The sequence below is a fragment of the Acinonyx jubatus genome, chromosome E1 (genome assembly GCF_027475565.1).
Source record: "Acinonyx jubatus isolate Ajub_Pintada_27869175 chromosome E1, VMU_Ajub_asm_v1.0, whole genome shotgun sequence".
Lineage (NCBI taxonomy): Eukaryota > Metazoa > Chordata > Mammalia > Carnivora > Felidae > Acinonyx > Acinonyx jubatus.
Window position 1 is genome coordinate 48,486,193 of NC_069397.1, and position 24,543 is coordinate 48,510,735.

At 52.6% G+C, this 24,543-nt stretch overlaps 1 protein-coding gene across 5 annotated transcripts in view; it reads left to right on the top strand.

Moving 5' to 3' along the window:
- ARSG (arylsulfatase G) overlaps positions 1–24,543 on the top strand; it is a 108,090-nt gene that overhangs the window by 72,770 nt on the left and 10,777 nt on the right. For all 5 annotated transcript variants that reach the window (XR_008294218.1, XM_027047886.2, XM_027047887.2 and 2 more), the window contains 3 exons: positions 5,499–5,695; positions 6,520–6,600; positions 18,624–18,732. Coding sequence is in view for 4 of the 5 variants with exons in the window: in XM_027047886.2 (XP_026903687.1) it covers positions 5,499–5,695; positions 6,520–6,600; positions 18,624–18,732 (387 nt within the window). In the remaining variant the exon portion in view is untranslated. The remainder of the gene's footprint in view (positions 1–5,498; positions 5,696–6,519; positions 6,601–18,623; positions 18,733–24,543) is intronic.

Genomic DNA, 24,543 nt, shown 5'->3' on the forward strand with positions numbered 1-24,543 from the left:
CTTGCCTCGAGCCCACCCCACCCCGCTCTCCCCCTGCTGGTCTGCCCCTCACCTGCCCCTCACCCAGCACCCACCTACACCAACCTGTCACCGGCCTCAGGGCTCCAAGCTCGTGCCTGGCCCCCCGCACCTTCTAGCCCCTCTCTCGTGTGCGAATGCTCCGATGAATACAGAGCGAGGGCAAGATGAGCTAGCAGATAGCTGGGCAGTGGGGCCTGGTGTCTTCCTCTCCTGCAGGGTCTCCCCAGTGCCGTTCCACCTGCCTCCAGTGGCCATCTGCACCGCCCGCCTGTAGATCCCGTCCTGCAGGCGTCACCATCCCAGGGATCTCTTGCCTCACCCCAAAGGCGGCTTGGTCCCCCCAGTTACACCGTCCTACAGCGCCCTGCGTATAGTCCTCCTCCGTCGCTCCTGCTAATCTGTAAATAATTACCTGATTAATTTTTCAGTTGCATTTTCCTCTCCTGTTTCCAATCAGATGTTAAGCTCCAAGGAGGTGGAAATCATATCTATCATGTTCCTTGCTCTATTTCAGTGCCTGGCGTCTATTTGGAGCTTCGTAAATATTCATCGAATGAGTGAATAATGAGTGAGGGACTTTATCTCGCCCTAAAGATGTGCCCGGTGTTGTGCTAGGGATACAAACAGGAATTAGATCTGTCCTTGCTTTTGAGTAGCTCCCAGGCTAGTGGGGAGCTCCCAGGCTAGTGGGGAGACAGAATTGTGGAAAGCTGGCTTTAACACAGGTTGTGCCATCAGTGCTGATGAGTATGGTGAAGGAGGGGGGAAGAGAGGGGCCGGGAGCAGGAGGCCATCCAGGACCTGGGAGCAGAGGAGGCGTGTTGGTGGCATTTGAGCTGGATCTTAAGAATTGACTAAGTGTTTTTAGGCAAAACACCAGGGAGGTTACTGCCGGGAGAGGAATAGCATGACCAAGGCACGGGAGGGCAGAAGGTGAAGTGTGCGAGAAGCTGGCATATAGAGAAAGAGTCTCGAAGCAGGAAGGAGGCGAAGGCTGGAAGGGACCCAGGTTGGGACGGAGTCTGTATTCCCTATTGAGGTTCCGCGTCGAGTCCCAGAGCCCGGGAGGCGCAGGGGACAGGCAACTCCGTGACCCAGGAGCCCATGACACCTGCTCTCTCCTTTTTCGCCAGTAAAGAGCTTTGCTTGCTGTTTAAAATCAAGCCCCTGTGCTCTTCTGAAGTAGGGAACTGGGTTCAAGTGTGGGTGTGAGAATGCGGTCTGTGACGCTGAAGGTCAGAGAAAGGCAGAGAAATGTGGGAGCAAGTCCAAGCCAAGGGAGACCTCTTGTCCGAGGCTGGAAACCAACCAGGCAGGTGCCTGCTCCTTCTGGCCCTCCGGCCGGGCGCCCAGTGGACACCTTTCATGGGACGTGGGGGCCCCTCACCTGCCACTTTCTATTTCAGATCAGATGGTTTTCTCCGGATTCGGCTGTCCTGGGTTTTTTGTTTTTTGTTTTTAAGTTTATTTATTTATTTATTTTGAGAGAGAGTGAGTGTGAGCAGGGGAGGGGCAGAGAGACAGACAGAGACAGAGACAGAGAGAGGCTCCAAGGTCAGCACAAAGCCCCACGTGGGGCTCAGTCCCACAACCTTGAGATCACGACCTGAACCGAAATTGAGCTGGACGGTTAACCGACTGAGCCACCCAGGCGCCCCTGGCTGTCCTGGGTTTTAATCTTTAGCACATCTCCACGCCGTGCCCTGTCCTCTCTCTCCTGGAATGTCCTGTCTGGCATCTTACTTTTTTTTTTTTTTCCTTCTCTGCTCACCACTCCACTCATTCTGCCACACAAATAATATGTGTTCCCTTCAGAAATCTCTGAATACAGAGACCAACAGATAGGGAACAGAAAAATCACCCTAAATGCCACCTCCCAGACATAACCCCTTTCGGTAGATTTGAGCAAGTTTTTCTAGCCTCATTCTGTGCTGAGGCATAGACACACACACACACACACACACACACACACACACACATATTTTTAAACAAAAATGGAATCATACTGTTTTATAATCAACCTATTTCTTTACTGGAAAGCAACTGACCTTCTCCACTTTTTATTTTTTATGCAGCACAGAGCCTGTGGAAGGGGTGGCTTGGGGGATAGACATCCCCAGGGAGCCAGTTTTGTGTGGTTTCGTTTCCTCCAGACGTTAACTTTCTGAATTCCAGCACGGCATCAGGGTGCAGGGAAGGAGGTATATCCCTGGACACCATGCATCATGTGTTACTCGGAATTATCAATAAAAAGACTACCGTTTATTAAATGCTTACTACAGGCAGTTAATAATCACAGCTTTATCAGGGAGGTATAATCGTCCCTATTGTACAGACAACAGAGGTTAAGTTAACTGCCCAGGGTCCCACAGCCATGAAATAAAAATTCCAGGGATTTGGGTGTAGGTCTCAGAGCCTGTGCCTCCCATCTGTCTAGGCTGCCTTGTCTCTGAATTGCACATGTCTCGCAGCCACTGGCCCGGGGCGCTGACGGGACTTGGATCATGGGCAGGAGTCTGGGACATGATGACGGGAATGGGACAGTGTGGGCAGCGGGACCCTGCCCTCCACATCAGCCCATACGTGCGGTGAGCTCGTAAACGTGTAACAGCCAGCACTCTGGGGGGAAAAAAAAGCCCTGATTTGGAACATTTGCCCATTTCTGTAGTATGAATACTCTCACCGTGACTAATTTCAGGCCACCAGAAGATGTCACTGAATGTGGAGTTGGTAAGAGATGTGCAGGGGGACACTGCCAGATGGTATTTCTGTCACACGGATACAACAGATCATCTCGACGTGGAATGTAGTAGAATGATCGGGATGTGATAAGTCATAAGAATGTGTTGCCTTCGTTTTTCATATAATTTATTTGATCGTAAGTTTGTATCATTTAATTTTTAACGATGGCCATGTTTAACAACTGGCTTCAAAATTCCTGAAATTGGACCCAGCTCCGTCCAGCACGCCACTGCAATATGGTAGCGACCTGTTAGAAAAAGGCGCCCCCTCTGGGTGGGTGCAGATCTCTGCCTGGGGAACACAGCTTGGCCGGTGGATTGTGGGCTGGAATTAGGTATCGATTCATTTTCTCAGCAGGACGTCCTGGTGCAGGACAAACCTATGCAACTGTACCTTATTGTCTGTGGGAGAGCAGTCAACAGACGTCAGTTAGCACTATCCAATAAAACCCTCCCCAAGGATAAAAACGTTCTCTATCTGTGCATTTCAAGATGTAGCCAACCAGCCACTTGTGGCTACTAAGCATTGGAGATACTCAGCTAGGGCAACTGAAACACTGAATTAAATATATATATATATATACGTATATATATATGTATATATACGTATGTATATGTATATGTATACATATATATGTATACATATATATGTGTATATATATATATTTTATATATGTATATGTAGTGGGAAATACGCATATCACAGAATTTACCTTTCTAAGTATGCAGTTCGGTGGCTTTATGTACATTTACATTGTCGTGCACCTGTCACCACAGTGCATGTCCAGAATTTTCTTCAGCATCCCAAACTGAAACCCTGTGCTCACTAAACACCAACTCCCTGTTTCCCCCATCCCTCCAAGTCCCTGGTACCCACCAATCTAGTTTCTGTCTCTATGAAGTTCACTACTCTAGGTAGCTTCTATAGATGGAATCATACAGTATTTTGCCCTTTGGCGATTGGCTTATTTCACTTAGCACTGTCTTCAAGGCTCATTTCTGTTGTAGCAGGTGAGACATGGAATTCTTATAATTGTTTGTTCTTTTTCATTTACATTCTAGTGAGTTAACACCCAGTGCAATATTGGTTTCAGGAGGAGAACTCAGTGATTCTTCACTTACAACATCCAGTACTCATCACAACAAGTGCCCTCCTTAGGACCCGTCACCCATCTAGCCCATCCCCCGCCCGCCGAATGCTTAATTTTATTTAACTTTCATTAATTGAATCCTAAACAGCCACATGTGACTCCCATGACTGCTGCGTTGGACAGTGCCACCCTAGAAATGTTGCAGAGAAACTGTTGGTTGAAATGAAGAAGGAGAGGCCCCTGTCGTGGGACATGTGTCCTGAGTTTTATGCCCGACAGAGAGCAGAGTACAGGCAAAGCGGGCGTCCCTTGTTCCCTACCAAGGATCTGCTCCCCTCCCCTCCCCCCCCCCCCCCACGCCGGGGTCCAGGATGCAGGGGGCTCCGCAGGGTGCAGTTTGAAGCAGAGCTGGGGGCATTGAGAGGACTTGATGAGGAGCGTTGTAAGTCAGGATCAGTAAAAAAAAGCAAGGAGCAACTTGAAAATCAAATCTCTGGGGGAGGGAGGGGCGCCTGGGTGGCTCAGTTAAGTGTCCGACTTTGGCTCAGGTCATGATCTCACAGTCCATGAGTTCGAGCCCCGCGTCGGGCTCTGTGCTGACAGCTCGGAGCCTGGGCCTGTTTCCGATTCTGTGTCCCCCTCTCTCTCCGACCCTCCCCCGTTCATGCTCTGTCTCTTTCTGTCTCAAAAATAAACATTAAAAAAAAATTTTTTTTTAAATCCCTGGGGGAGGGAGCTGGGGTAAAAAGAGCCATGCTTCTATCACGGCTCTGTATGAACTTGACTGAGCTCTCCCTTCGCCCTTACTGTGTCCCCTGGGAGACGCCCTCCCCCGTAGGCAAGGTCTGTGGGAGGGGGCTCCGGGGAAGGTCCCTACTGCTTCAGGCAGGGGTGAGGCTGTGGTTGTGCAGCCGCCTGGATCCTGATCCTAGCCTGGGAATGGGGGTGGGAGACAGACAGGAAGCAGAGGCCACCCAGGTCCCTCCACGCCCAGGAGGGGGAATCTTCAGGGTGAGAATAGGGGCAGCCAGCGCCTGGGCCTGTAACGGATCCTTGATCTAGATGTTCCGCGGCGGTCATGTGCGTCCTTGGAATGGCCTGTGGTCAACCTGAGTCATCCATTCATCTCTTAGGGAAGGGCCAAGGCTGTGAATGGATGTGACGGCCGGGATCCTGCAAAAGAACAGATACAATTTTAAAATATGTTTGCACTGGGTTTTAACGTGCAACAGTTAAGACCAAACGCTTTGCTGTCAGCCAGATGCGAGTTTGAATCCAGACTCTACCACTTACGAATTGGGGAACCTTGGACAAGCCCTGTCCCCCTGAGCCTCCGATGCTTCATCTGGGAAAGGGAACCTGAGGGTTAGTATGAGGGCGAATTTAGTCAGCACGAGTCACATTTCACAGGCTCTCAGTAAGTGTTAAAGGGCAGTAACGATTATTACAATGACTCCCAGTTGTTGATCGGCTAACCGGATTATCTCCACATTCCCTTGGAACGTTGTGGAGCGATGGGTACTTCCTGAGCACCTGGGGCGGAAGGAGTTCTGGGGCTTTTCTCTGAGGCGAGGGAGAGCCACAGAGACCCTCAACAGGCCAGCAGAGCCTTCTGGAGGACCCCCTCTTGGCTTTCCCGTTTCAGTGCCAGCGGAAGGCCCTTCTTGCTGTACGTGGCCCTGGCTCATATGCATGTACCCTTATCCGGGACACGGCTCTCCGCAGACCGACGGGGTCGGAGGCCATATGGAGCAGCTCTCCGGGAGATGGACCGCCTGGTGGGCCAGATCAAGGACAAAGTCGGCCGCACGGCAAGAGAAAACACATTCCTCTGGTTTACAGGTGAAGTAGTAACGACACAGCCAGCTCGCTGAGATCTACTCGATAACCCTACCTGCACCCCCCTCAAGGGCAGAGTCTGGGCTAAGTGATCCTTTCTCACCGGGCAGGGGGCTTGCTTTGAACTCGGCCTCCTGCTAGTGTTTGTCGGCCCGAGTGCGGAGCACCTGTCCACTGGGGCCTCCAAGGCTGAGCCCCTGGAAAAGTTTGTGCCGAGAGCAGGTGCCCTGCCGGCCTCTTCTGTGTTGATTGAGGGCCCTCTGGGTGGCGCTCTCAACTTTTAACGAGTGACCTTGGCGTTGCTGGTGTGTGCAGTCCTCCGGCAGCTCAGGCGCATCGGGTCCCAGGTGCCAGTCTGGAATGGGGGCAGCGGTTGAAAACACTGCTCTCAGGTCAGGCAGAGACCCGGTTTGAATCTGGAAAAGGCACTTTAACATCTCTAAGCGTGTTTTCTAAGTGAGCCTCCAATGGCATCTACTGCAAAGCGTGTTGGACGATCGTGAGATAGTGTAGGTGAGGCGCTGGGTGCATCAGAGGCACCCAATAACATAGCTGTGGGTCTGAGGACCATCGTAAAACTTTATGAAAAGGCAAAAGCATCTGAGCCAAGAACCTCACCCTGGGGCTTAGCTTGGGGCAGGGAAAGCCCACCTCTCTGAAGGCCTCACATAACTGGATGGTTCTTTGAGGGCAGGGATCATAATTGTTTTTACGGGTCCTTCTGCCCAGTCCCCTATGCTGCACAGGGATATGGACGAGGGAGGGAGAATTGGCAAAAGAGTCCAGAAGCCCGTTGATCTCTACGTGTTGCTTCTTTTGGTTTCCAGGAGACAACGGCCCGTGGGCTCAGAAGTGTGAGCTGGCCGGGAGCGTGGGTCCCTTCACTGGATCGTGGCAGACTCGTCAAGGTAGGGGCTCTGCCGGGCTTGGTGCGTCCCACCGTGGGTGCCGGGCCAAGGCCGAGCTGTGTGGTTCTGTCTCTGGGAGGACCAGCTCACGTGCAGGCCTTCTGGCCATTGTTAGAATGTTCTGGCCGCAGACAGGTTGCTCGCCAGCCACCAGCTCCCAGGGAAGAAATAAACTGGGAAATAAGAGCGTTTTTGTTCAGCCTCGACCACCCCTTTCTCTCCTCCCCACCCCCACCCCTCACCCCTGGACTCCCTCAGGAGACCTGCCCTCAGTCCACGGACCTTCCAGCAAGTACACTTCATCTTGACTTTCATCCCATTGCCCTTGCAAACTTTGGCCTTCTCCTTCCTTTCTTTTCTTTCCTGTTTATCTTTTTTTTTCAGTCATCCCTTTCTTCCTCCACCCATGAATTCATTTCATTCATTCAGGAAACATTCAGGGCACAAATATGTTCTCGCTAAACCTTACATTGTTGAAAGGTAGGGAGTCACATCTCTATTTACAGATGAAGAAGGAGAGGGGCTCAGGGAGGCCGAATAACTTGCCCAAGGTCACAGCTTGCGAGGGTGGAGCCAGCACCCAAGTTGAAGTTGGTGGTCTCCCCACCACATAAATCTGCCTCCCTCAGCCCCCAGCTCAGTGCCCATGTGCTCTGGGAAAGTCTCCCCCTCCGCCCCGGGGACCTCACTTCCTAAGACAGCTGCAGTGCCGGGGACAATTCGGCAGTGAGGACCCCAGGCTTGGAAAATATGCCTGTCGACCCATCAGTTCCTCCTTTTAAAGGAATAATTAGCCAATGCACAATGATGTATGTGAGGGGGTGCTCATTGCATAGGTTGTTTTTTTTAAAGTTTATTTATTATTGAGAGAGACAGAGAGTGCGTGCGAGAGTGGGGGAGGGGCAGAAAGAGAAGGGGACAGAGGGTCCAAAGAATACTCTGTGCTGACAGCAGAGAGCCCGATGTGGGGCTCGAGCTCACAGACCGTGAGATCGTGACCTGAGCTGAAGTTGGATGCTCAACCGACTGAGCCACCCGGGTGCCCTGCATAGGTTTTTTTTTTTTTTTTTTAAAAAGAGTTGGGCTTTACCTGAGTGTCCAGCAAGAGAGGGGTGCTTAAGGAAGATAGGCACATTGAAAGAAATACTAAGGAACTACTGAAATGATGCATATTATCGACCTGGAAACATTTACCTTAAATACTTTTCAGGGAGTGAAATAGGTTACGAAGGAGTATGCCAAGTATGATTTTATTATGTCAAAATAAGCATACCAATTCTCAAAAATCTTTTTTAAAAATGTTTATTTATTTATTTTGAGAGAGAGAGAGAGAAAGAGTGTGTGTGTGTGTGAGCAGGGGAGGGGCAGAGAGAGAGGAAGAGAGAGAATCCCAAGCAGGCCCTGTACTGTCAGCGCAGAGCCCAATGCGGGGCTTGAACTCATGAACTGGGAGATTATGACCTCAGCTGAAGTCAAGAGTCAGACGCTTAACCAACTGAGCCACCCAGGCTCCCCAGTTCTCAGAAAAACCTTGAGGTACCAAAAGCAACAAAAGATTAGGAGTAATTATCTCTAGGTAGGGGAGAGAGGGTTTAAGTGTGTGTGTGTGTCCTAAAAGATTAAAATAAGTTTTAAGACAAGTGCTTGCATCCGAGGGGGTCGGGGTGGGCTTGGGGAGATTGCCCCCTGGCGAGAGTTCCCTGCTGTCCAGCTCCTGAGCTACGGCCTCCGGTGTCTCCAGGTCAGAGGACACAAACTGCCTTTCTTATTAGTCCGGCAGAATATTTGTAGTTACCTAGAAACTAGAACATTCGTGCATCTCGTGGCCAGTGGCGAGAAGGGAGTGCTGATCTTTCATTTTTGTTTGTCACCTTTAACCTGGTATCTGTCCGATCAGATCCCTTCGAGAACTTCACCAGCGACTGGCTGCCGGGACGGCAGCCGGGTCTCGTGCCCTGAGGATTGGAGCTGTGGTACGAGGAGACCTGGGTGCCATGTCCCCGTAGCCTGTCAGTGGCCGGTCTGCTTCATCTCTCAGGATGTTGTTTCTCTGCCTGCGTAGTGATGTCTTTGGCTGGTCCGGTTCAGGAAAGCTGTCTGGAGAAACGGTCAGAGAAAGGTACCAGGACTGGAGGAGGACGTAAATGTGCTTGGTACTTGGTAACAATAGCCCTAGAGAGAAGCCGTGGAAGCTGGGAGTGGTTGCTGCGTCAGCTGATTGTGTCTCCTCCTCTCCGTACCTGGGAGACCCTCAGACCAGATGGCCAGCGTCAACACTCACCTGGAAAGCATGGAAGAGCCTGGAATCCAGACTCTCCAGGGCCCAAGTCCAGAAGGCATGGAGACCTCGGGTGGGGTGGATAAGCTGTGTCACTAAGTGGCCCCTGCATAGATAGCTCTCTGTTCCCTAAGAAGATGGCCTCCGAGCTCTTATCTGAAGACCTGCCTTCTCTTGTCTCTCTCCCCTTTACGAGACCGTTTGGAAAGAGTGAATTAGGGTTAGCTGTGGGGAAGGGGGCCCTGCTCTCTGAGGGAAGTACTTTGCCCTGTGAGAAACACAGTTACCAGCTGGGCAAGTTCCACTTTTCCTTTCCGTCCTTGCTCCTACGGGCATTTGTTGAGCACCTATTACGAGCCAGGAAGTGTGCTCAGTGCTGGAGACGCAAAGATTCAACAAAGCCCCTGGCTTTAAGGAGTGACAGTCTAGAACAGTGTTTCTAAGATTTTAATGCGCGGAGGCCCCTGGGGGTCCCGCAGGTCCGACGCAGTAAGTCTGGGATGGCCGCGGACAGGTTGCGTTTCTAACAGGCTCCTGGGCGATGCTGATGAGGCTGGTCCAGAGATCACACTCCGAGAACCACTGAGCGAGAATGTCCACGTGGAGACTGTAGGAGTCTAGAACTTCCAGGTTAGATCAGTGGAACTTAACAGCGCAAATTCTAGGACCTCACCACCCCTCAGACTACGGACCCAGAAACTCTGGGGGTAGATCCTGGCGATCTGCGTTTTCCCAGCAGTCCGTGCTTTACCATGTCCTGCGGGCGATTTTTCTTTGATGCAGGTTAAAACTTGAGCCCCACCTATTGGGGGCTCCCCTGTCTCGTACACCAGACACACGAGCCACACTTCAAGGGCTCAGAAGCCACATGTGGCTGGTGGCCACCATATCGGGCGGTGTGAAAAGAGACCATCACCGCAGGCAGTTCCAGGAGACAGTGCCGGGAGTCTGCACTTACGCAGGAGATTATAATTCTGGGTGAGAACTCCATGATCAAGGGGGGTGCAAGGACGTCGCACCCACACAGGAGGGTGGCTTCCCTCCCTCCTTCCCTCCTTCCACGAAGGCTTCCACGAGTGGTTTCGGTTTTGAAGAATGAGTAGGCCACAGCTAGGGATTTGTAGGGTAGGGAGCTCGGAGCAGCCCGGGCAGGGGCGGGAGGACCACAGAGTAGGAGCCTGTGTGTGTGTCTGGGGCTTGGGGAAGCAGATGAAGTCGGGGGCGGCAAGGCCGAAGGGAGAGCCTGGGCCAGCGGTCAAGGGTCTTTTGTTTGAGGAGAACCATTTTGGCCTTCATTCTAAAGACATGTGGAATTGTGGGAAGTTTTCACAAGTGAAGGCGACATTAGTCAACTTTTTCAACTGAAGTGAGGGGCGCCTGGGTGGCTCAGTCAGTGGGGCGTCCGACTCTAGCTTTCAGCTCAGGCCATGACCTCTGGGCTCATGGGATCGAGGCCCATGTCTGGCTCTGTGTGCTGACGGTGTGGGGCCTGCTTGGGATGCCCTCTCTCTTCCCCTCTTTCTGTCCCTTCAGCTCTCTCTCTCTCTCTCTTTCAAAATAAATATATAAACTTAAATAAATAGAAGTGAGATTCTGTAACATAAAATTAACCATTTTGATGTGTTTCTGATGTGTACAATTTGGTGGCAGTGAGCAAATTCGCAGCGATATGCCGTCATCACCTCTGCGGGGACCCCAGACACTTTCCTCCCCCCAGAGAAAGCCCCAGAGAAAACCCCATACGCTTGTAACGCTTGCCCCCCCCCCCCCGCCATCTCCTACTCTTCCCAGTACTTCGTTCAATTTTAAAAGACCCCCTCTTATGTCAGTGGGGCTGAGGGCAGAGAAGGGGGACAAGACTACACTCATTTCTGCCGAGCCCCAGGTGATAAGTGAGAAAAGCAAGTGACAGAATCCCCAGGAATATTCCGGCATTCAAAGAATGCCAGGGTAGGAGCACATCTCAGCAATCTTCATTCCAACCACCCCGTTGGCCAAAGGAGGAAACTGAGGCGGAGCAGGGCGGAGGGCTTTCCGAGGCTGGCCATTGGTCAAGGGGGCCATGTCATTTGACCTCCACCAGCTCATTACTCAACCCGCATGATGGTTGTTACTCACGCTGTGTTATACCCGGCTAACTGCTCAGCCGTCTGGAAAATCCTAGGCTGCTTCTTTGGACCCCATGGTTGTCAAGGAAAATGTCTTCAGCCTCTGTAACAGTGTGAATCTTTCTAAATCTGCAGGAGGCAGAGTGGAGAGGTGGAGAGACCTAATGGCTTTGGGAGCCCTGATGGGGCTCGAATCTCCACGCAACTTACGAATCGGTGCCCACCGGGCCGCTCCCCTGGACAACCCAGTTTCCTCCCCTGTAAGGGGGGACTGTAGACCCAGCTCGCTAGATGGCTGGCAGGGTCAGCTGGGGTACTGCCCACGAGGCACCCAGCCTCATGAATGTCTCCTCCTAACCCCCATGATTCTTTAGTTCTTTGTTCCCAGCTGAAACAGACCTGGGGCGGGGGGTCCCCCACAAAGAGAACAGGAAGGGGATGGGAAAATGGCCCTGAACAAGGTTTTCCTACCAAACACTGTGGGCAATTTAAGTAACATATGGGTAACTTTCCAAGTGTTCTGAGACTCAGTCTTGGGAAACTTTGCTCGGAAGCTGGATTTCAGTCTTTGAGAGGACACTCTTCTTTGGGGGGGCGAGGCATACAAGTGCGGCTTACTGTGGTACCCGTGGGGCACAGCCCTTGACTTCGTGGTGGGGTGGGGGCCGGATGCCATCCTCCTCTTTTCTCAGGAAAGCCTGAAGGTGAACTTTGCATAGGGGTAAACATTTCCCCTTCCTCATTCTCCAAACCGGCTTCCTGTCAGCTATTCCAGAACCTTCCTCCTCCTCTCTGCCCAGCACGCTGCTGGGCACTCTGGGAAGTCAAGCAGAGCCCTGCGTGCAAGGGGCGAGGCCAGGGGGCTCGGGTGGCGGCAGGGAGGCTGGGGCTCCCTCTGGGCCACCTGCTCCTCCTCATCCGGGTTCCTCTTCAGTGGGATGCCTGCGCACCCCACTGTAAGGGGGCCAGTCTTGAGAGCAGATGAAGGAGAGAAGGCGGTCAATGTTTTCGCAACGGAGTAGGACAAACAGTACCCAGAGCCCGGCTTCTTTCTCCCCGCAGCCAGCCCGCTACGTCAGGCCACGCGCTGCCTTCCCCTGTTCCCGGGGCCCCAGGCCCCCCTCCTTGTCTTCCCTTTCCTTTCCTGGCTGAGCCGCCTTGCTCAGCTGATGGGATGAGGCAGCGTCTCCTGGAGCCATCTCTTCGCCCCGTGCAGGAGTGAGGATGCTCCTCTGGGCTTGGCCTGCGCCCTGCAGGGGCGAGGAGAAACTGAACCGGGGCGTGGGGGAAGCTGGGGGCAAAGCAGAGCGCCCCTACTTTTTCCCAAACAAAGAGGGCCTGTGGGGCATGCCCCCTGGCTGATGCGGACCCCCCCTCCCCCGCCAGCCTGGCCCCCAGTGCTGTCCTGGTTCAGAGCCCCTGACCCGCCCTTCCCCACTGCAGACCTCTTCCCTACCCGGGACAGAACTCACACCTTGTTTGTCCCCTAACTGACTGCTCCTCTCTGTCTGGAAAATCTTTTCTTGTTTTATTTGAAGAGCAGAACTGTTCCTTCCTCCCCCTTGGTGATGAGGAAACATTCTGTTGAATTTGGCATCCTCAGCCTTCTAAGAGACCTTGGTTGTTTGTAATTTAATGCTATCAGGTTGTTGCGTAAGCTTTCCCACTGGGAAGCAGGCTCTGCGTCCTGGGCCTTCTGTGCAGTTTGGGGCAGGGGGTGGGGTGGAGAAAGGTCAGAGGTGGGGCTGGGTGAGGGAGAGAGGGACAAGGGATGTTGGCTGTGGGCCCTGGGGAGGGGGGGGCGGGCAGGGCCAGCTGGTGGGGGCGCAGTGGAAGTCAAATTGTGTCTCCTTCTGGGACATTGGCCACCCGGCTTGGAATGTCCCCATCACCACGCTCAAGGCCACCCCAGGCCAGCCAGAGTCCTCGGTCCAAACAGAGGCCCGTCTGCCCTGTGTTTCTAGAAAACTAGTATGCTACGGGTATCCTTGGCAAGGACGAGTATTTATATTTAGAAACGAAGCCTGCTTCTTTAGAAGGTTATAGAATGTACACTCCTCAGGACAGGCATGGTCTTCTACCCAGGTCACAAATACAGATGCCAGGCAGGTAATCTAACAGAAGAAACGATTGTTTTTTGTTAAGTCACGGGCAGTGTTAGGGAGTCCACAAACTGGAGAGAGGACCCTGTCTAATGACATTCAAAATTAGTTCAGAAAATACTGTTCGTGCCAAACCTCACTGTCAGAAGGCTGAACCCAGTGTGTGTCGCCAGCCTGCAACTTCTGCTGTTTTCTGTCCGTGGGTAGTTTTGGGTTGTTTGTTTTTTGTTTTCTGAGCCTTTTCGGATGGCTTTGGTTGGGCACTTCCGGCAGGCGCTATGCCAAAGGAACTTGCTCAGAGCTTTATATACGTTATCTTACGTAACTTTTCCCACAACTGCATCAGATAATTACAATCATTTTTCCCCTTCATGGCTGAGGAGACGGAGTCTGAGGGAGGCTAAGAATTCTGCCCAAGGGGCGCCTGGGTGGCTCAGTCGATTGAGTGTCCAGCTCTTGATTTCTGCTCAGGTCACAATGTCATGATTCATGGGTTCGAGCCCGCATCGGGCTCTGCACGGACAGCATGGAACCTGCTTGGGATTCTCTCTCCCTCTCTCTCTCTGCCCCTCCCCTGCTCACTCGCACGTGCACACTCTCTCTCTCAAAAATAAACATTAAAAAAAAGGAAGGGGTGCCTGGGTGGCTCAGTCAGTTTAGCATCCGACTCCGGGTCGGGTCGTGATCTCACAGCTTGTAGGTTCGAGCCCCGCGTCGGGCTCTGTGCTGACAGCTGGGAGCCTGGAGCCTGCTTCCGATTCTCTCCCTCTCTTCTGCCCCTCCCCCGCTCACGCTCTGTCCCTCTCTCTCTCTCTCCTTCAAAAATAAATAAACGTTAAAAAAAAGAATTAAAAAAAAAAAAAAAAAAGAATTCTGCCCAAGGCCACACGTGGAGAAGGGAACGCACCGGATGTAGGACGACACCTGCCTGACTCCAAAGACATCCTCCTACTTACCTTGCTAATACTTATCAAACTCTGGTCCTCAGACCGTTGGCATCAGAATCACCTAGAGTCAGAGGCCTACCTAGACTTATTAGGAATCTCCGGGGGTTCTTCTGGTGATTCGGTTGTGCTGACAAGCTTACGAAACTCGTCATTTGCGAGGCTGCCCTTCGGACTCGGGGAAGCACCGCCACGCGTCCTTTCTGGGAAAGACCTCTGTTCCTCAGCGCGGCCTGCCCGGTCTCCGTGCATCATGGAATATGCCGCTTCACTTCCGCAGCTGGGGAAGAACGAGCAAGCAAATTCATGAATCATGGTTCTGTTTATATTTTGGTTGCTGAGGCTAAATATTTATTGCTTTAAGTAAGAGGTTCTGCCTTAATTAGAGTCATAACTAACCACAAGTGCACTAAAATGTGTTCTTATGACCATAAGACATGCATTTCTCGACAGAAAGCCAAATGTAACCAACACTTTTAAGGTGCCGGTGCTGCTGATCAAAGTTTGAAGGTTTATCTAAACCGACAAATAGCTTTCGAAACAAAAAATAGTGCAGAGAAGTTCAATTTATGGACTTACCTATTGTTCTTGCTTACTGTAAGTAACAGGTGCACACTTAGGATCCTCTAGCATAAAGGTAGAAAGGTGTGGGCAATATAAAACTGAGGCTTAAAAAGCGTAGAAGCCGCATTTAATTTTGAAGCGCGTTGTGTCCACTTCCTGATTTCGCCCCTTGCCCTCCTTGCCCTTGTCCTAGATGGGTGCTCTCCCCATTAAGTCACCAGGAGAGCTTTAGAAGATACTGATGTCCAGGCCCCATCCCGGGCAAATTAAGTCATAATTTCTGGGAAAGGAACCTTGGCCTGGGTATATTTTAAAAGCTCCCCTAGTGATCCTAATATGCATTCAGGGATGAGAGGGGGCCACTGTCCTAGAAGGTCTAATGGGCCAGGGGCTGGCTATGTAGTTAGACCTGGGTTCAAATCCTGGATCTGGCATTTGCTGGCTGTGTGACCTTTGGCAAATTACTTACCCTCTCTGAGCTTTGGTTTTCTTCATCTGAAAAACGGGGATAATAGTGCCTGGCTTGCAAGGTTGTCATTAGGATTAAATGAGATAATGCAGGGAAGCAGTTAGCCTTATGCTTGGGAGTACTTTAACATGGTGCTTAGGGGGAGCTCAGTAAATAGGAGATATTATTACTGTAATTATTGTGTTTAACTCAAATGGGTTTCCATTAGTGGGAGCAGGTATCACTGATGAGAACTAGGGGACCAGGGGCAGCTGTCCTAGGGCTCAGCCTTAGCTCTAACGGTATTAGATGTTTCTCATAATCAGACTCCACAACTCTGGGCACCCACAGGGGATGCTAGTGGGATCTTTTGAACTTTGTTCCCTTAGCGGTGCCAACGAGATACTGGCATTTGGGGCAAGACAATTCTACGCTGAGGGGGATTTAAGGAAAAGAAATGTTTTAATGTTTATTTATTTTTGAGAGAGAAGGAGAGAAGAGCGTGAGTGGGGGAGGGGCAAAGAGAGAGGGAGACACAGAATCTGAAACGGGCTCCAGGCTCTGATCCATCAGCCCAGAGCCCGATGCGGGGCTCGAACCCACGAACCGTGAGATCACGACCTGAGCCGAAGTTGGACGCTTAACCGACTGAGCCATCCAGGCTCCCCATTAAGAAAAAAAAAAAGTTTTAATTGAAGTATAATGAACGTACGGTGTCCTATTAGTTTCAGGTGTACAATATAACGATTCCACAAGGCGGGGATGTATGTTTTATAATTGCTTACCCACACTCTGGACTCCTTTAAGATAAATTCCGCTAGAGTAGGAGGTCTGCGGGCCTGGCTGGAATATGTAATTGTGTCTTTCCAGTAGAGCCAGCAGCCATGGGACAGCCAGCACTGGCTGGCCGCTCTTGATGACGCAGAAGGGGGGATCGCTTCTCAAGTGGCCACACAGAGGGGCTTCTCTAAGCCAACCTCTTTCTCTTACCCCCTGAATCTTTACGTGGGGACCGTCCACTCGGTTGACAGGCACACTTGTTATGACTGGCTGGATTTCTCCTGCTTCCCCGGCTTTGAACCCCCTGCTGAAATAAGGCAAACGTATTGAAATATTTGTTTCTCTGAGAAACGAATCCGGAAAACCAATAGCCTGAAAAAGAGCGACAGAAGAGGCTGTGGCCAACAAGCAGAACCCCTGGTGGTGAAGACCAATTAGCAAATGTATTAATTAGGAGCTGGTGTATTCTTCTGGAAACGTGCTGGAGGCGGAGACCAAACCCTGGTGCCCGCGGCCGCCGCAGGACAGGTGCTCAGCTCCTGCTTTCTGGTTGACCCGCAGGACTCTGGGCTTATTTCTTAGAACTGGACACTTCACTCTTCCTTAGCATCTGGCCTCAAAGGCTAAGCAAGCCTGTTGGAATTTTGTGCGGCGTGGATATGCACATAAGCAGGCTCCACAGTTCCACCCACTGATCCCCCAAACTTCCATGCAAATGCCCCTCCCGGGGGTGGAATTATCTGCAGAGTCCTAGCACGTGCGGTCGGTCGGGGATGCTTCCTCCCTGCTCTTTGGCCTTGAACTGCAGCATGAGTTATGCATTCCAGAGCCACGTGGGAGTGCGTTTCAGGCTTGCTGCAGTTCTGAATTCTCTGTTCCATGTGCGTGAAAAATTGAGAGTGGGCTCTGTCCGTATTTATGGGAGAGGTGGCGCCCGATGCGGAGAATGCATTCGAGACATCTTGGGGCGGGCCAAAGAGCTTCCCCTTCAGCCTGCCGAACCCCACTTGGTTTCGAGAGCCCCACACCCCTAAGCATAAACAGCCCGTAGACGTGAGTTGTTTTGTGTTTGGTTTCTTACTTCAACACTTGGGGGACTCCAAAGCTGGCTATGAGAAAATCCCAAGAATGCGGAGCATTTCCGGTGTGGGGTGCTGGGCCAGGGACATCAAAGGTTCTGTTCCCTGCGGCGCGAGTGCAGAGACTTGGGTCTCGTAGCCCCCTCCCGCCCATCATCACTGCTCTCGTATTCACGCCAGCCGAGCACGGGGAGGTTGCATGACCACAGTACGTGTGAGCCGCATACCGCGTTTGCCTTGGAAGGGCTTTCTACACGCTAACTTTGTGGAATCCTTGGCTCAGCTGGGATGAGGGTGGGGTGTGTGTGGGAGTGGTGGGGATGGTCATGGATAATTCAGTGCTCCATGCATTCAGGATGTTTCCATAAAGCATGACCTCATCTCCTCCAGCCCGCCGGTCCTCATGATACTGGTGGTCACTTTTGACTTAGTGGTAACAAAAATCATTCCTTGAATTACCAAAGTGGAAATTCATAGATTGCACGTGGATTGTCCTTACCCCACCCATCCCCCCCAAGAGGCAAGAGGTCAGAGCTATTACTAATGCTGTCTCCACAACAAGGGAACGACTCATTAACTCAAGGAAAAACAAAGCAAAGCAAACCAAAAGACAACAATAAAATCCTGGCCAGATCAGTGGTTGGGCGTTGAGCAGATCACACAGCTGGGGGAGTTTCTGCCTTTCTCTCTTTTCAAATAATTGTATATATTTTTAAATGTTTATTTATTTTGAGAGAGAATGAGCAGGGTAGAGGGGCAGAGGGAGAGAGAGAGAATCCCAAGCAGGCTCCACGCTCGCGTGATTCATGTGGGGCTCAATCCCATGAACTGTGAGATCGCGACCTGAGCCGAGACCAAGAGTCACCCGGATGCCCCAAATAATTGTGTTTTGAAATCCTAAACGGTCACGTTATGGTCAGCAAGAAGACAAGGTCATTTTTATTCGACCTGTTTGTTAAACACCTGCTATGTCTTCAGTGCATAAGGCTGATAAGGTCTCATGGAGTGGAGATACACCCTCAGAAAGTCAAACCAGACAGCCTGAAGTATTACAGGTGTCGTGAAGGGGGCGCCTGGGTGGCTCAGTCGGTTAAGCTTCCGCCTTTGCTCAGGTCATGATCTCATGGTTCATGGGTTTGAGCCCCACATCGGGCTCTCTGCTGTCAGCGGGGAGCCTGTTTGGATCCTCTGTCCCCCTCCCTCTGTCTCTTCCCCACTCATGCACACATGCGTGCGCTCTCTCTCTCTCAAAAATAAATAAACATTAAAATAAAAGGGTCATGAAGAAAATGAAGCAACGTGGTTCCCCAGAGAATGACAGAAGCAACCATTTACTTATGTTGAATCCGGTAAAATAAAATCAGGGAATGCAAGGTGTTGGCTAGAGGAATAAAAATAGCCGATTATAAACGAAGTCATTCCTGGGAGCCTGGGTGGCTCAGTAGGCTGAGCGTCCGACCCTTGGTTTCGGCTCAGGTCATGATCTCGCAGTTCGCGGGATCAAGCCCTGCATCAGGCTCTGTGCTGTCGGCGTGGAGCCTGCTTGGGATTCTCTCTCTCCCTCCCTCGCTGCCCCTCCCCTGCTCGCTGTCTCCCTCAAAATAAACTTGAAACAGTAAATCACAAAACAAAAAAAGAAGCGATTCCTTTGCTGCAGTGATCAGAAACTCTCAGTGCTTTTTGAACAGTTGGAAAACCAACTACCTGCCTTGTCTCACAGGGGGAAGTGCAGCCAAGCAGACCACGTGGGAAGGTGGGCACCGGGTCCCGGCTCTGGCCTACTGGCCTGGCACCGTTCCCATCAACGTCACCAGCACTGCCTTGTTAAGGTATGAGACCCGAACTACCTTGAAATGTTGGGATTCGGGGCTAGCAAACCACGGACCGAGGCTCCAGCGGCTAGAAACCTCGAGAAGAGAGGCCTCATCGGCCACCTGCCTTGGCCGGGCGTTCCCAGATGCCTCCTACAGTTCTGATCGTAGCCACACGGATCTCCCCGTAGGCAATCCCACGTGCTGAGTTAGGGCCCACAGTGGCTCTTTGCAAGCCATCCTCTGGGGATGATCTTGGTGACAAGAGGGGACTGGGCGGGCTCTGTGGCCTTTGATGCGGAGTCATGGTGGTGGCTCCTGACGTCGGTGCTCTACTAGCAGAGAGGTTAGCGGTAACGTGTCCCTTTTTTGGCTTGGGCCCGGCAGACGGGAGGGAATAGACCGCGTAAGCCACAATTGTTCCATCCTTGGGGGTAGGGCAGGTGTCCTTAGGGTGACCGCGGGAAGCCAGCATATCGCCAGCAATCACACGGGCTCAAGAAAGGCACCTAGGTGTCCGCCTACCCTGCAGGGGAGGGAGAAGGAGGCGGCCCCACTGGGCTGGCGAGGAAAGAATGCACCTTTAGGTGAGGACATTCCTACCCGTGGCAAGGAAGCTTCTGCAGTGAGGCTGCTCCCTCTATTCGAAGATCCCAGCCTCGCTCTTAGCTCCCTGTTGAGGCAGATCCACGAGGCCCCTTCCTGGGCACAGCACGAGGCTGTGGTGGCCCTTCCGAGAGCGATTCCACGCAGCTGGGTAACCAAGACCCGTGATGGGAACGTGTCGCTCATCCAGATGGGGACTTCCTCTCTGTGGTTCTGTAGTCACTGGCAAGGGGGCGTGGCCGGGCGCTTCTCAGGGGCTCAGAGCTGTTGGTCTGGTCAGAGACTAATTTCCGAACCACTTCTGTAGCCCAGTGGGCCGTGGCCTCAAGAACACGGCCTCTCAGAGGAAGACAAGCTCCCTGGGCTCCTTCCCGCATCCCCAGACCCGGTGGGGAGCCGGGACAGCCGTGAAGGCCAGGGGCAAGGAGGGGTTAACAGCTCTGACGGCCAGGGTGGGTGGGTAGGCGCCGTCCCTGGCAGCCTGCGGGCCCCCACGACCCCACGTCAGCCCTGTGCCATCAGGGGGTGCAGGCAGGTGTGACAACAGCGAGCGCTGGAGTCTGTGATGTCAGGCTGGCCGGGAAGAGGGCCAGATGGACTGCTTTTTATGGGGCTGACTTGGTGCAGTCAGGCCAAGTGTTCACAGGCTGGGCTGGCTGCGCACACACAAATAACTCGGCAAGCTCTCAAGTTCCGTCCCTGCACACCGAGCACACGCTCCTCACGTGAGAAGGGCATTTGCACCTATGGTCAACCACAGCGCCATGATACCACGGCACCGTGGCGTTCGTGGCCTAAGGCCCCGGAGGAGACAACGGACTGAGGGAACCATTTGGTGACCCAAGAAAGTGAGTCTTGGTACAAGACCGCGTTTGCTCGAGAGCTCCTGGAATTCTACCAGGACAGCGCTGATCCGTTACATCGGCCCCTTCGGAGGATATTTTTTGGCATTAAAGTAGTCTCAGTTGAAGCAGGAAAGTTCATCTCCATAGAATTCACCCTCTGGCTGTTTCCTCACATAAATCCACCTAAAGCAAACTTGGGTGGAGCGTCCTTACTGTCAGGCCAGGCCACCAGGCGTCTACTGTTGTTTTCCATGACTCCTTCAGGGTCGGCTCTGAGGAGAATAGCCTTCAGATCCATTTTCAAGAAACCGATGGTATTTCATGTCCTTGGAAACCCCACCAGGCACTCCCTCCTCCCCCAGAGTACTTATCCCCTATTCTAGTTCTTTATTCCTCAGAGGGACATAGATCTCCTTTCAGACCAGAGGTAAGTCCCCTGAGCCATAGAGCTAAGGCCAGAATACCTTACACCTCAATTCTGGTGGCCCCGAGGAATTATGGGAAGAGAGTGGACAGGTTGATACAAGTACTCACATGAATGCAGAAAAGTGACAAATGCGTTGGGGGGGGGGCAGTGGCGAGGGAGGAGGGGTCCACACGAATTCCATTTTCCATTTGGTTCCCTTTTAGAGATAATCACTGTTCATGTTCCAGCGTGCACCCGCGTAACGTAGCGAGGTCAAAGAAAGGTCTCGCACATGTCCTGACCCCGAAGCCCAGTGACACAATTACAGAGTGAGGGAAATTCATTTATTCCACAAATATTTATTGTTGTGTCCAGCTGTGGGTCAAGCGTTGCCCTAGGGACTGGGGATGGAGTAGCGAGCAAATCAGACAGAAAGTTCCTGATGGTTAGGAGCTAACTTAGGAGGCCGGGGCTTTGGCGACACGTGTCGCAAGGGCCTGGTGGTTTGAACCTCAGCCTCTAATGCAGGTTAGCTCCACATTGGCACTGTTGACGTTCTGGGAAGGATCATTCTCTGTTGTGGGGGCCCGTCCTGTACATTGTAGGATATTGAATGGCATCCCTGGCCTCTACCCACTGAATGCCAGTGGCACCTTCACCCTGACCTGTGGCAACCGAAATGTTTCCAGGTGGGACCAGATGTGCCCTGGGAAGACACACTCATGCTGCTTGACGGCCGTGGCTTTTTTTTGTTTTTTAATTTTTTTTTAACATTTATTTATTTTTGCGAGACAGAGTGCAAGTGGGGGAGGGGCAGAGAGAGGGGGAGACACTGAATCCGAAGCAGGCTCCAGGCTCTGAGGCTGTCGGAGTAGAGCCCGACGCGGGGCTCGAACTCACAGACCACGAGATCGGGACCTGAGCCGAAGTTGGATGCTTTACCGACTGAGCCAGCCCAGCACCCCTGAGAGCCACAGCTTTGATGTGATGTCTCATAGCCGTATACAAAGACGTGAAGGTTATGCTCTGCATCTCTGAGCTGGGAGGCCACCGTCTCTATTCAGAGCAGAGAACCTCTCCTGCGATTACTGAGGCAACACGAGGTGGCCACATCTCCTTTGGGAAAACAGCTAAAGGTTCCGTTTAGCCTGGAGACCGGAGGGTCCCCGGTGGGGGGGGGGGGGTGGTGGGGGCGGGCGTCTCTCTTCAGATGCCTGAAACGCAGCCAGTTGTGTGGAGGGCTGATTCACCTGCCTCTGTACCATCTTGAGGCACACGTCTCGGAAGTGGAAGTTACAAGCAGGCCATGTTCACGTCAGTGCCCTGTGGTTCGGTGTCACCGCGAGAGCAAGGTCTAGCCACGCATCTCCTTTCCAAGTCTCCCACTCTTTCCTGCATCTAGCGGTGGGCAGTGGAGGGGGAGAGAGGGAGGGGCCTTGTGTGCACCCCCCCCCCCCACCTCCCGCTCCCAGCTATGCTCTGCTGCGGAACGGATATGCGTGCTTTGTGTCGGGCTCTTCTGATGCTCTGGGACCCCCGTGTCCCCTGAAAACAGTGCTCTTGGGTTCTTATACTGGCCTCTGACAAGGACCAGAGTCAGGGGTCTGGGGGAAGCTGCAGCCCCTCAACGCTTCGCAGAGGGGCTTAGACCAGGAATGGGTGGGTACCGAGTTTTCCCTGGGGTCACAAGAGGGAATTACAACAGGAAGAAACTTACAACTAAGCGCTAAAAAGGCACTGCCCCTCCCCCCCCTTTGCTCTTGATCCGGAGGAAGTTCTGTTCTCCCCTCCCTCTGTGTCCGGGCCCACGCACCCCCAATCCTTTCCTTGGCAACCTCCTTGCCACTTCCCGCTTCCCGCCCTCAGATCACACCGCCTTTTCCCAGCTATAATGTCCCCAGCTTCCAGGAAACACCTCCCTTCCCAGCCCTTCCCTCTGCCCCGGGATGCTCTCCCCCCAGGACAGCCCAGCACAGCGCCTGGGTTCCCATCCGCGGGCGTCCCAAGCCTGGGCTGTTGGGCCCAAGCAAGCTCCCAGCAGCCCTTCTGCTCCAGCCGGGCCCTCCTGCACCCTCCTCCCCACGGCCTGCTCTCCACGCCCGGGTCCCTGGGGTGACACCTTGCATGGGGACACAAATACGCACACTTCCTCTGAACAACCTTCGGTGCCGTGGGCTGGCTGAAGCCATGTTAAGAAAAGAAGAAACTATTTTCACATGGGCAACCGGCAAAGGTGTCCCCTGGCCCACTCTGATGGCAGCCTTTTGTGTCACTTCTCATAACCCCAGTGAAGTGGGGTTTTCCTCCCTCCAGAAGCCAAGGCCGACTGTCTCTTAGGCCAGGGAGGTGGAGGGCCGGGCCCAGGAGACTTTTTTTTTTTTTAATATTTATTTATTTTGAGAGAGAGAGAAAGAGAGCACAAGCTGAGGAGGGGCAGAGAAAGACGGAGACAGATGTTCCAAAGCGGGCCCCATGCTGTCAGCACAGAGCCCCACGCGGGGCTTGAACTCACGAACAATGAGATCATGACCTGAGCCAGAGTAAGACCAGCTGAGCCACCCAGGCTCAACCAGCTCAACCAGCTGAGCCACCCAGGTGCCCCGGGACACGTGAGATTTTTAATTTCTTCTAAAATCGGAAGGAGGGAAAAAAAGAACTTTTCAGTTGAAGACAATGGTTTAATATATATTATTTATATATGCATCTTTCTGTCAATACAGATGTGAAATATGATTTTTAGTATTTCATACGGAAGCAGGGGCCCACGAAGGCCCAAGTTCCCATGTATCCCATATATCCCACGTGGTCCTGCCCAAAGCCCCCATCCCAAGTATCACCAGCCACAGAAACTTGAAAATGTAGATTTTTTTTTTTTTTTTTGGTCTCTTTCTTGAAGGTTTCAAAGACTGTCAGGACCAGTTTCTTAGGTGAGGTTTGAGGTTTGGAGCAGCTGGGGTCCCTTTGGTGGCCTCCCTAGGACCAATGTTGTCTCTAAGCTCAAGCTGAGTCTGCAGGCCCAGCCCCGGGATGGTATGGGGACTGTGTGTGCCCTCCTCCGGGCCTGACCTCGGGGGCTCGGCTTCCTCCATTACAGAAGGAAAGACTTTGGAACGGCCTGAGCTTGGCAGTAATTCTGGATTGGCCAGTCATCGGAGATGTTGAAGATTTTCTCGTGGGCCAAAGGTTTTCTCTGTGCTCTGGGCAGATGAAGTCCCTCTGAGGATCCTGACGAATGAATTCTGAGACGTTAGGGTTCCCTGAACATGAGACTTTAGTGCTTTATTTCATTAGAATGTGAAGCCTCATGATACAGGGGAGAAAACCGAAAATGGAAAGAGAAAGTATGCCATCCATTCCAGCCTGACACAGACCCTGTGTTTCCTGCTCGCTGGTGACCCATCTGCGATGCCAGTGTCCTTTAGGGGTGCAGCTTCGAGAAAGCTCAAACAAACGGCCCCAGCCGCCGCCGCCTTTTCGGACTGCGTTGCTCCGCACTGCCCAGTCTGTAGCAGGATCCTTGGACTCCGGACAGGTTTCTGGACTGTGCCGTACTCTGGTCATGCTTACTCTGCACTCCTTGGCTTTGCCTGTGTGGGATGCCCAGCCCCTGGGACACGTATCTCAAGAGGTAAGCCACTAGCTGTGTGGATCATGAACACAGAAGGCAAACCAGAAATAATCCGTGCCATCGTCCGGGGAGAGATTCTGTCCGGGATTCTAGGCGGAGCCTCATGGCGAGCCCCTTCTGCAGCCCCTCTTGGGCGGGCAGAGAGGCTTGTTCCCGGACCTCCGGGTGGTGGCAGTGGGGCAGGTGGCCCCTGAGGCCTCCCTCAGAGCGTGCCTGAAGTTTGGTGCTGTGCCCAGCCTCAGGCGAACCAGGGCCTCTATCTGGGGGAGTACTCCTCACCTTGGCCTGCCCGCCTGACTGCATCACATCCCGCTGACTCAGTTGGCCTGGCCCTCGGATAAACA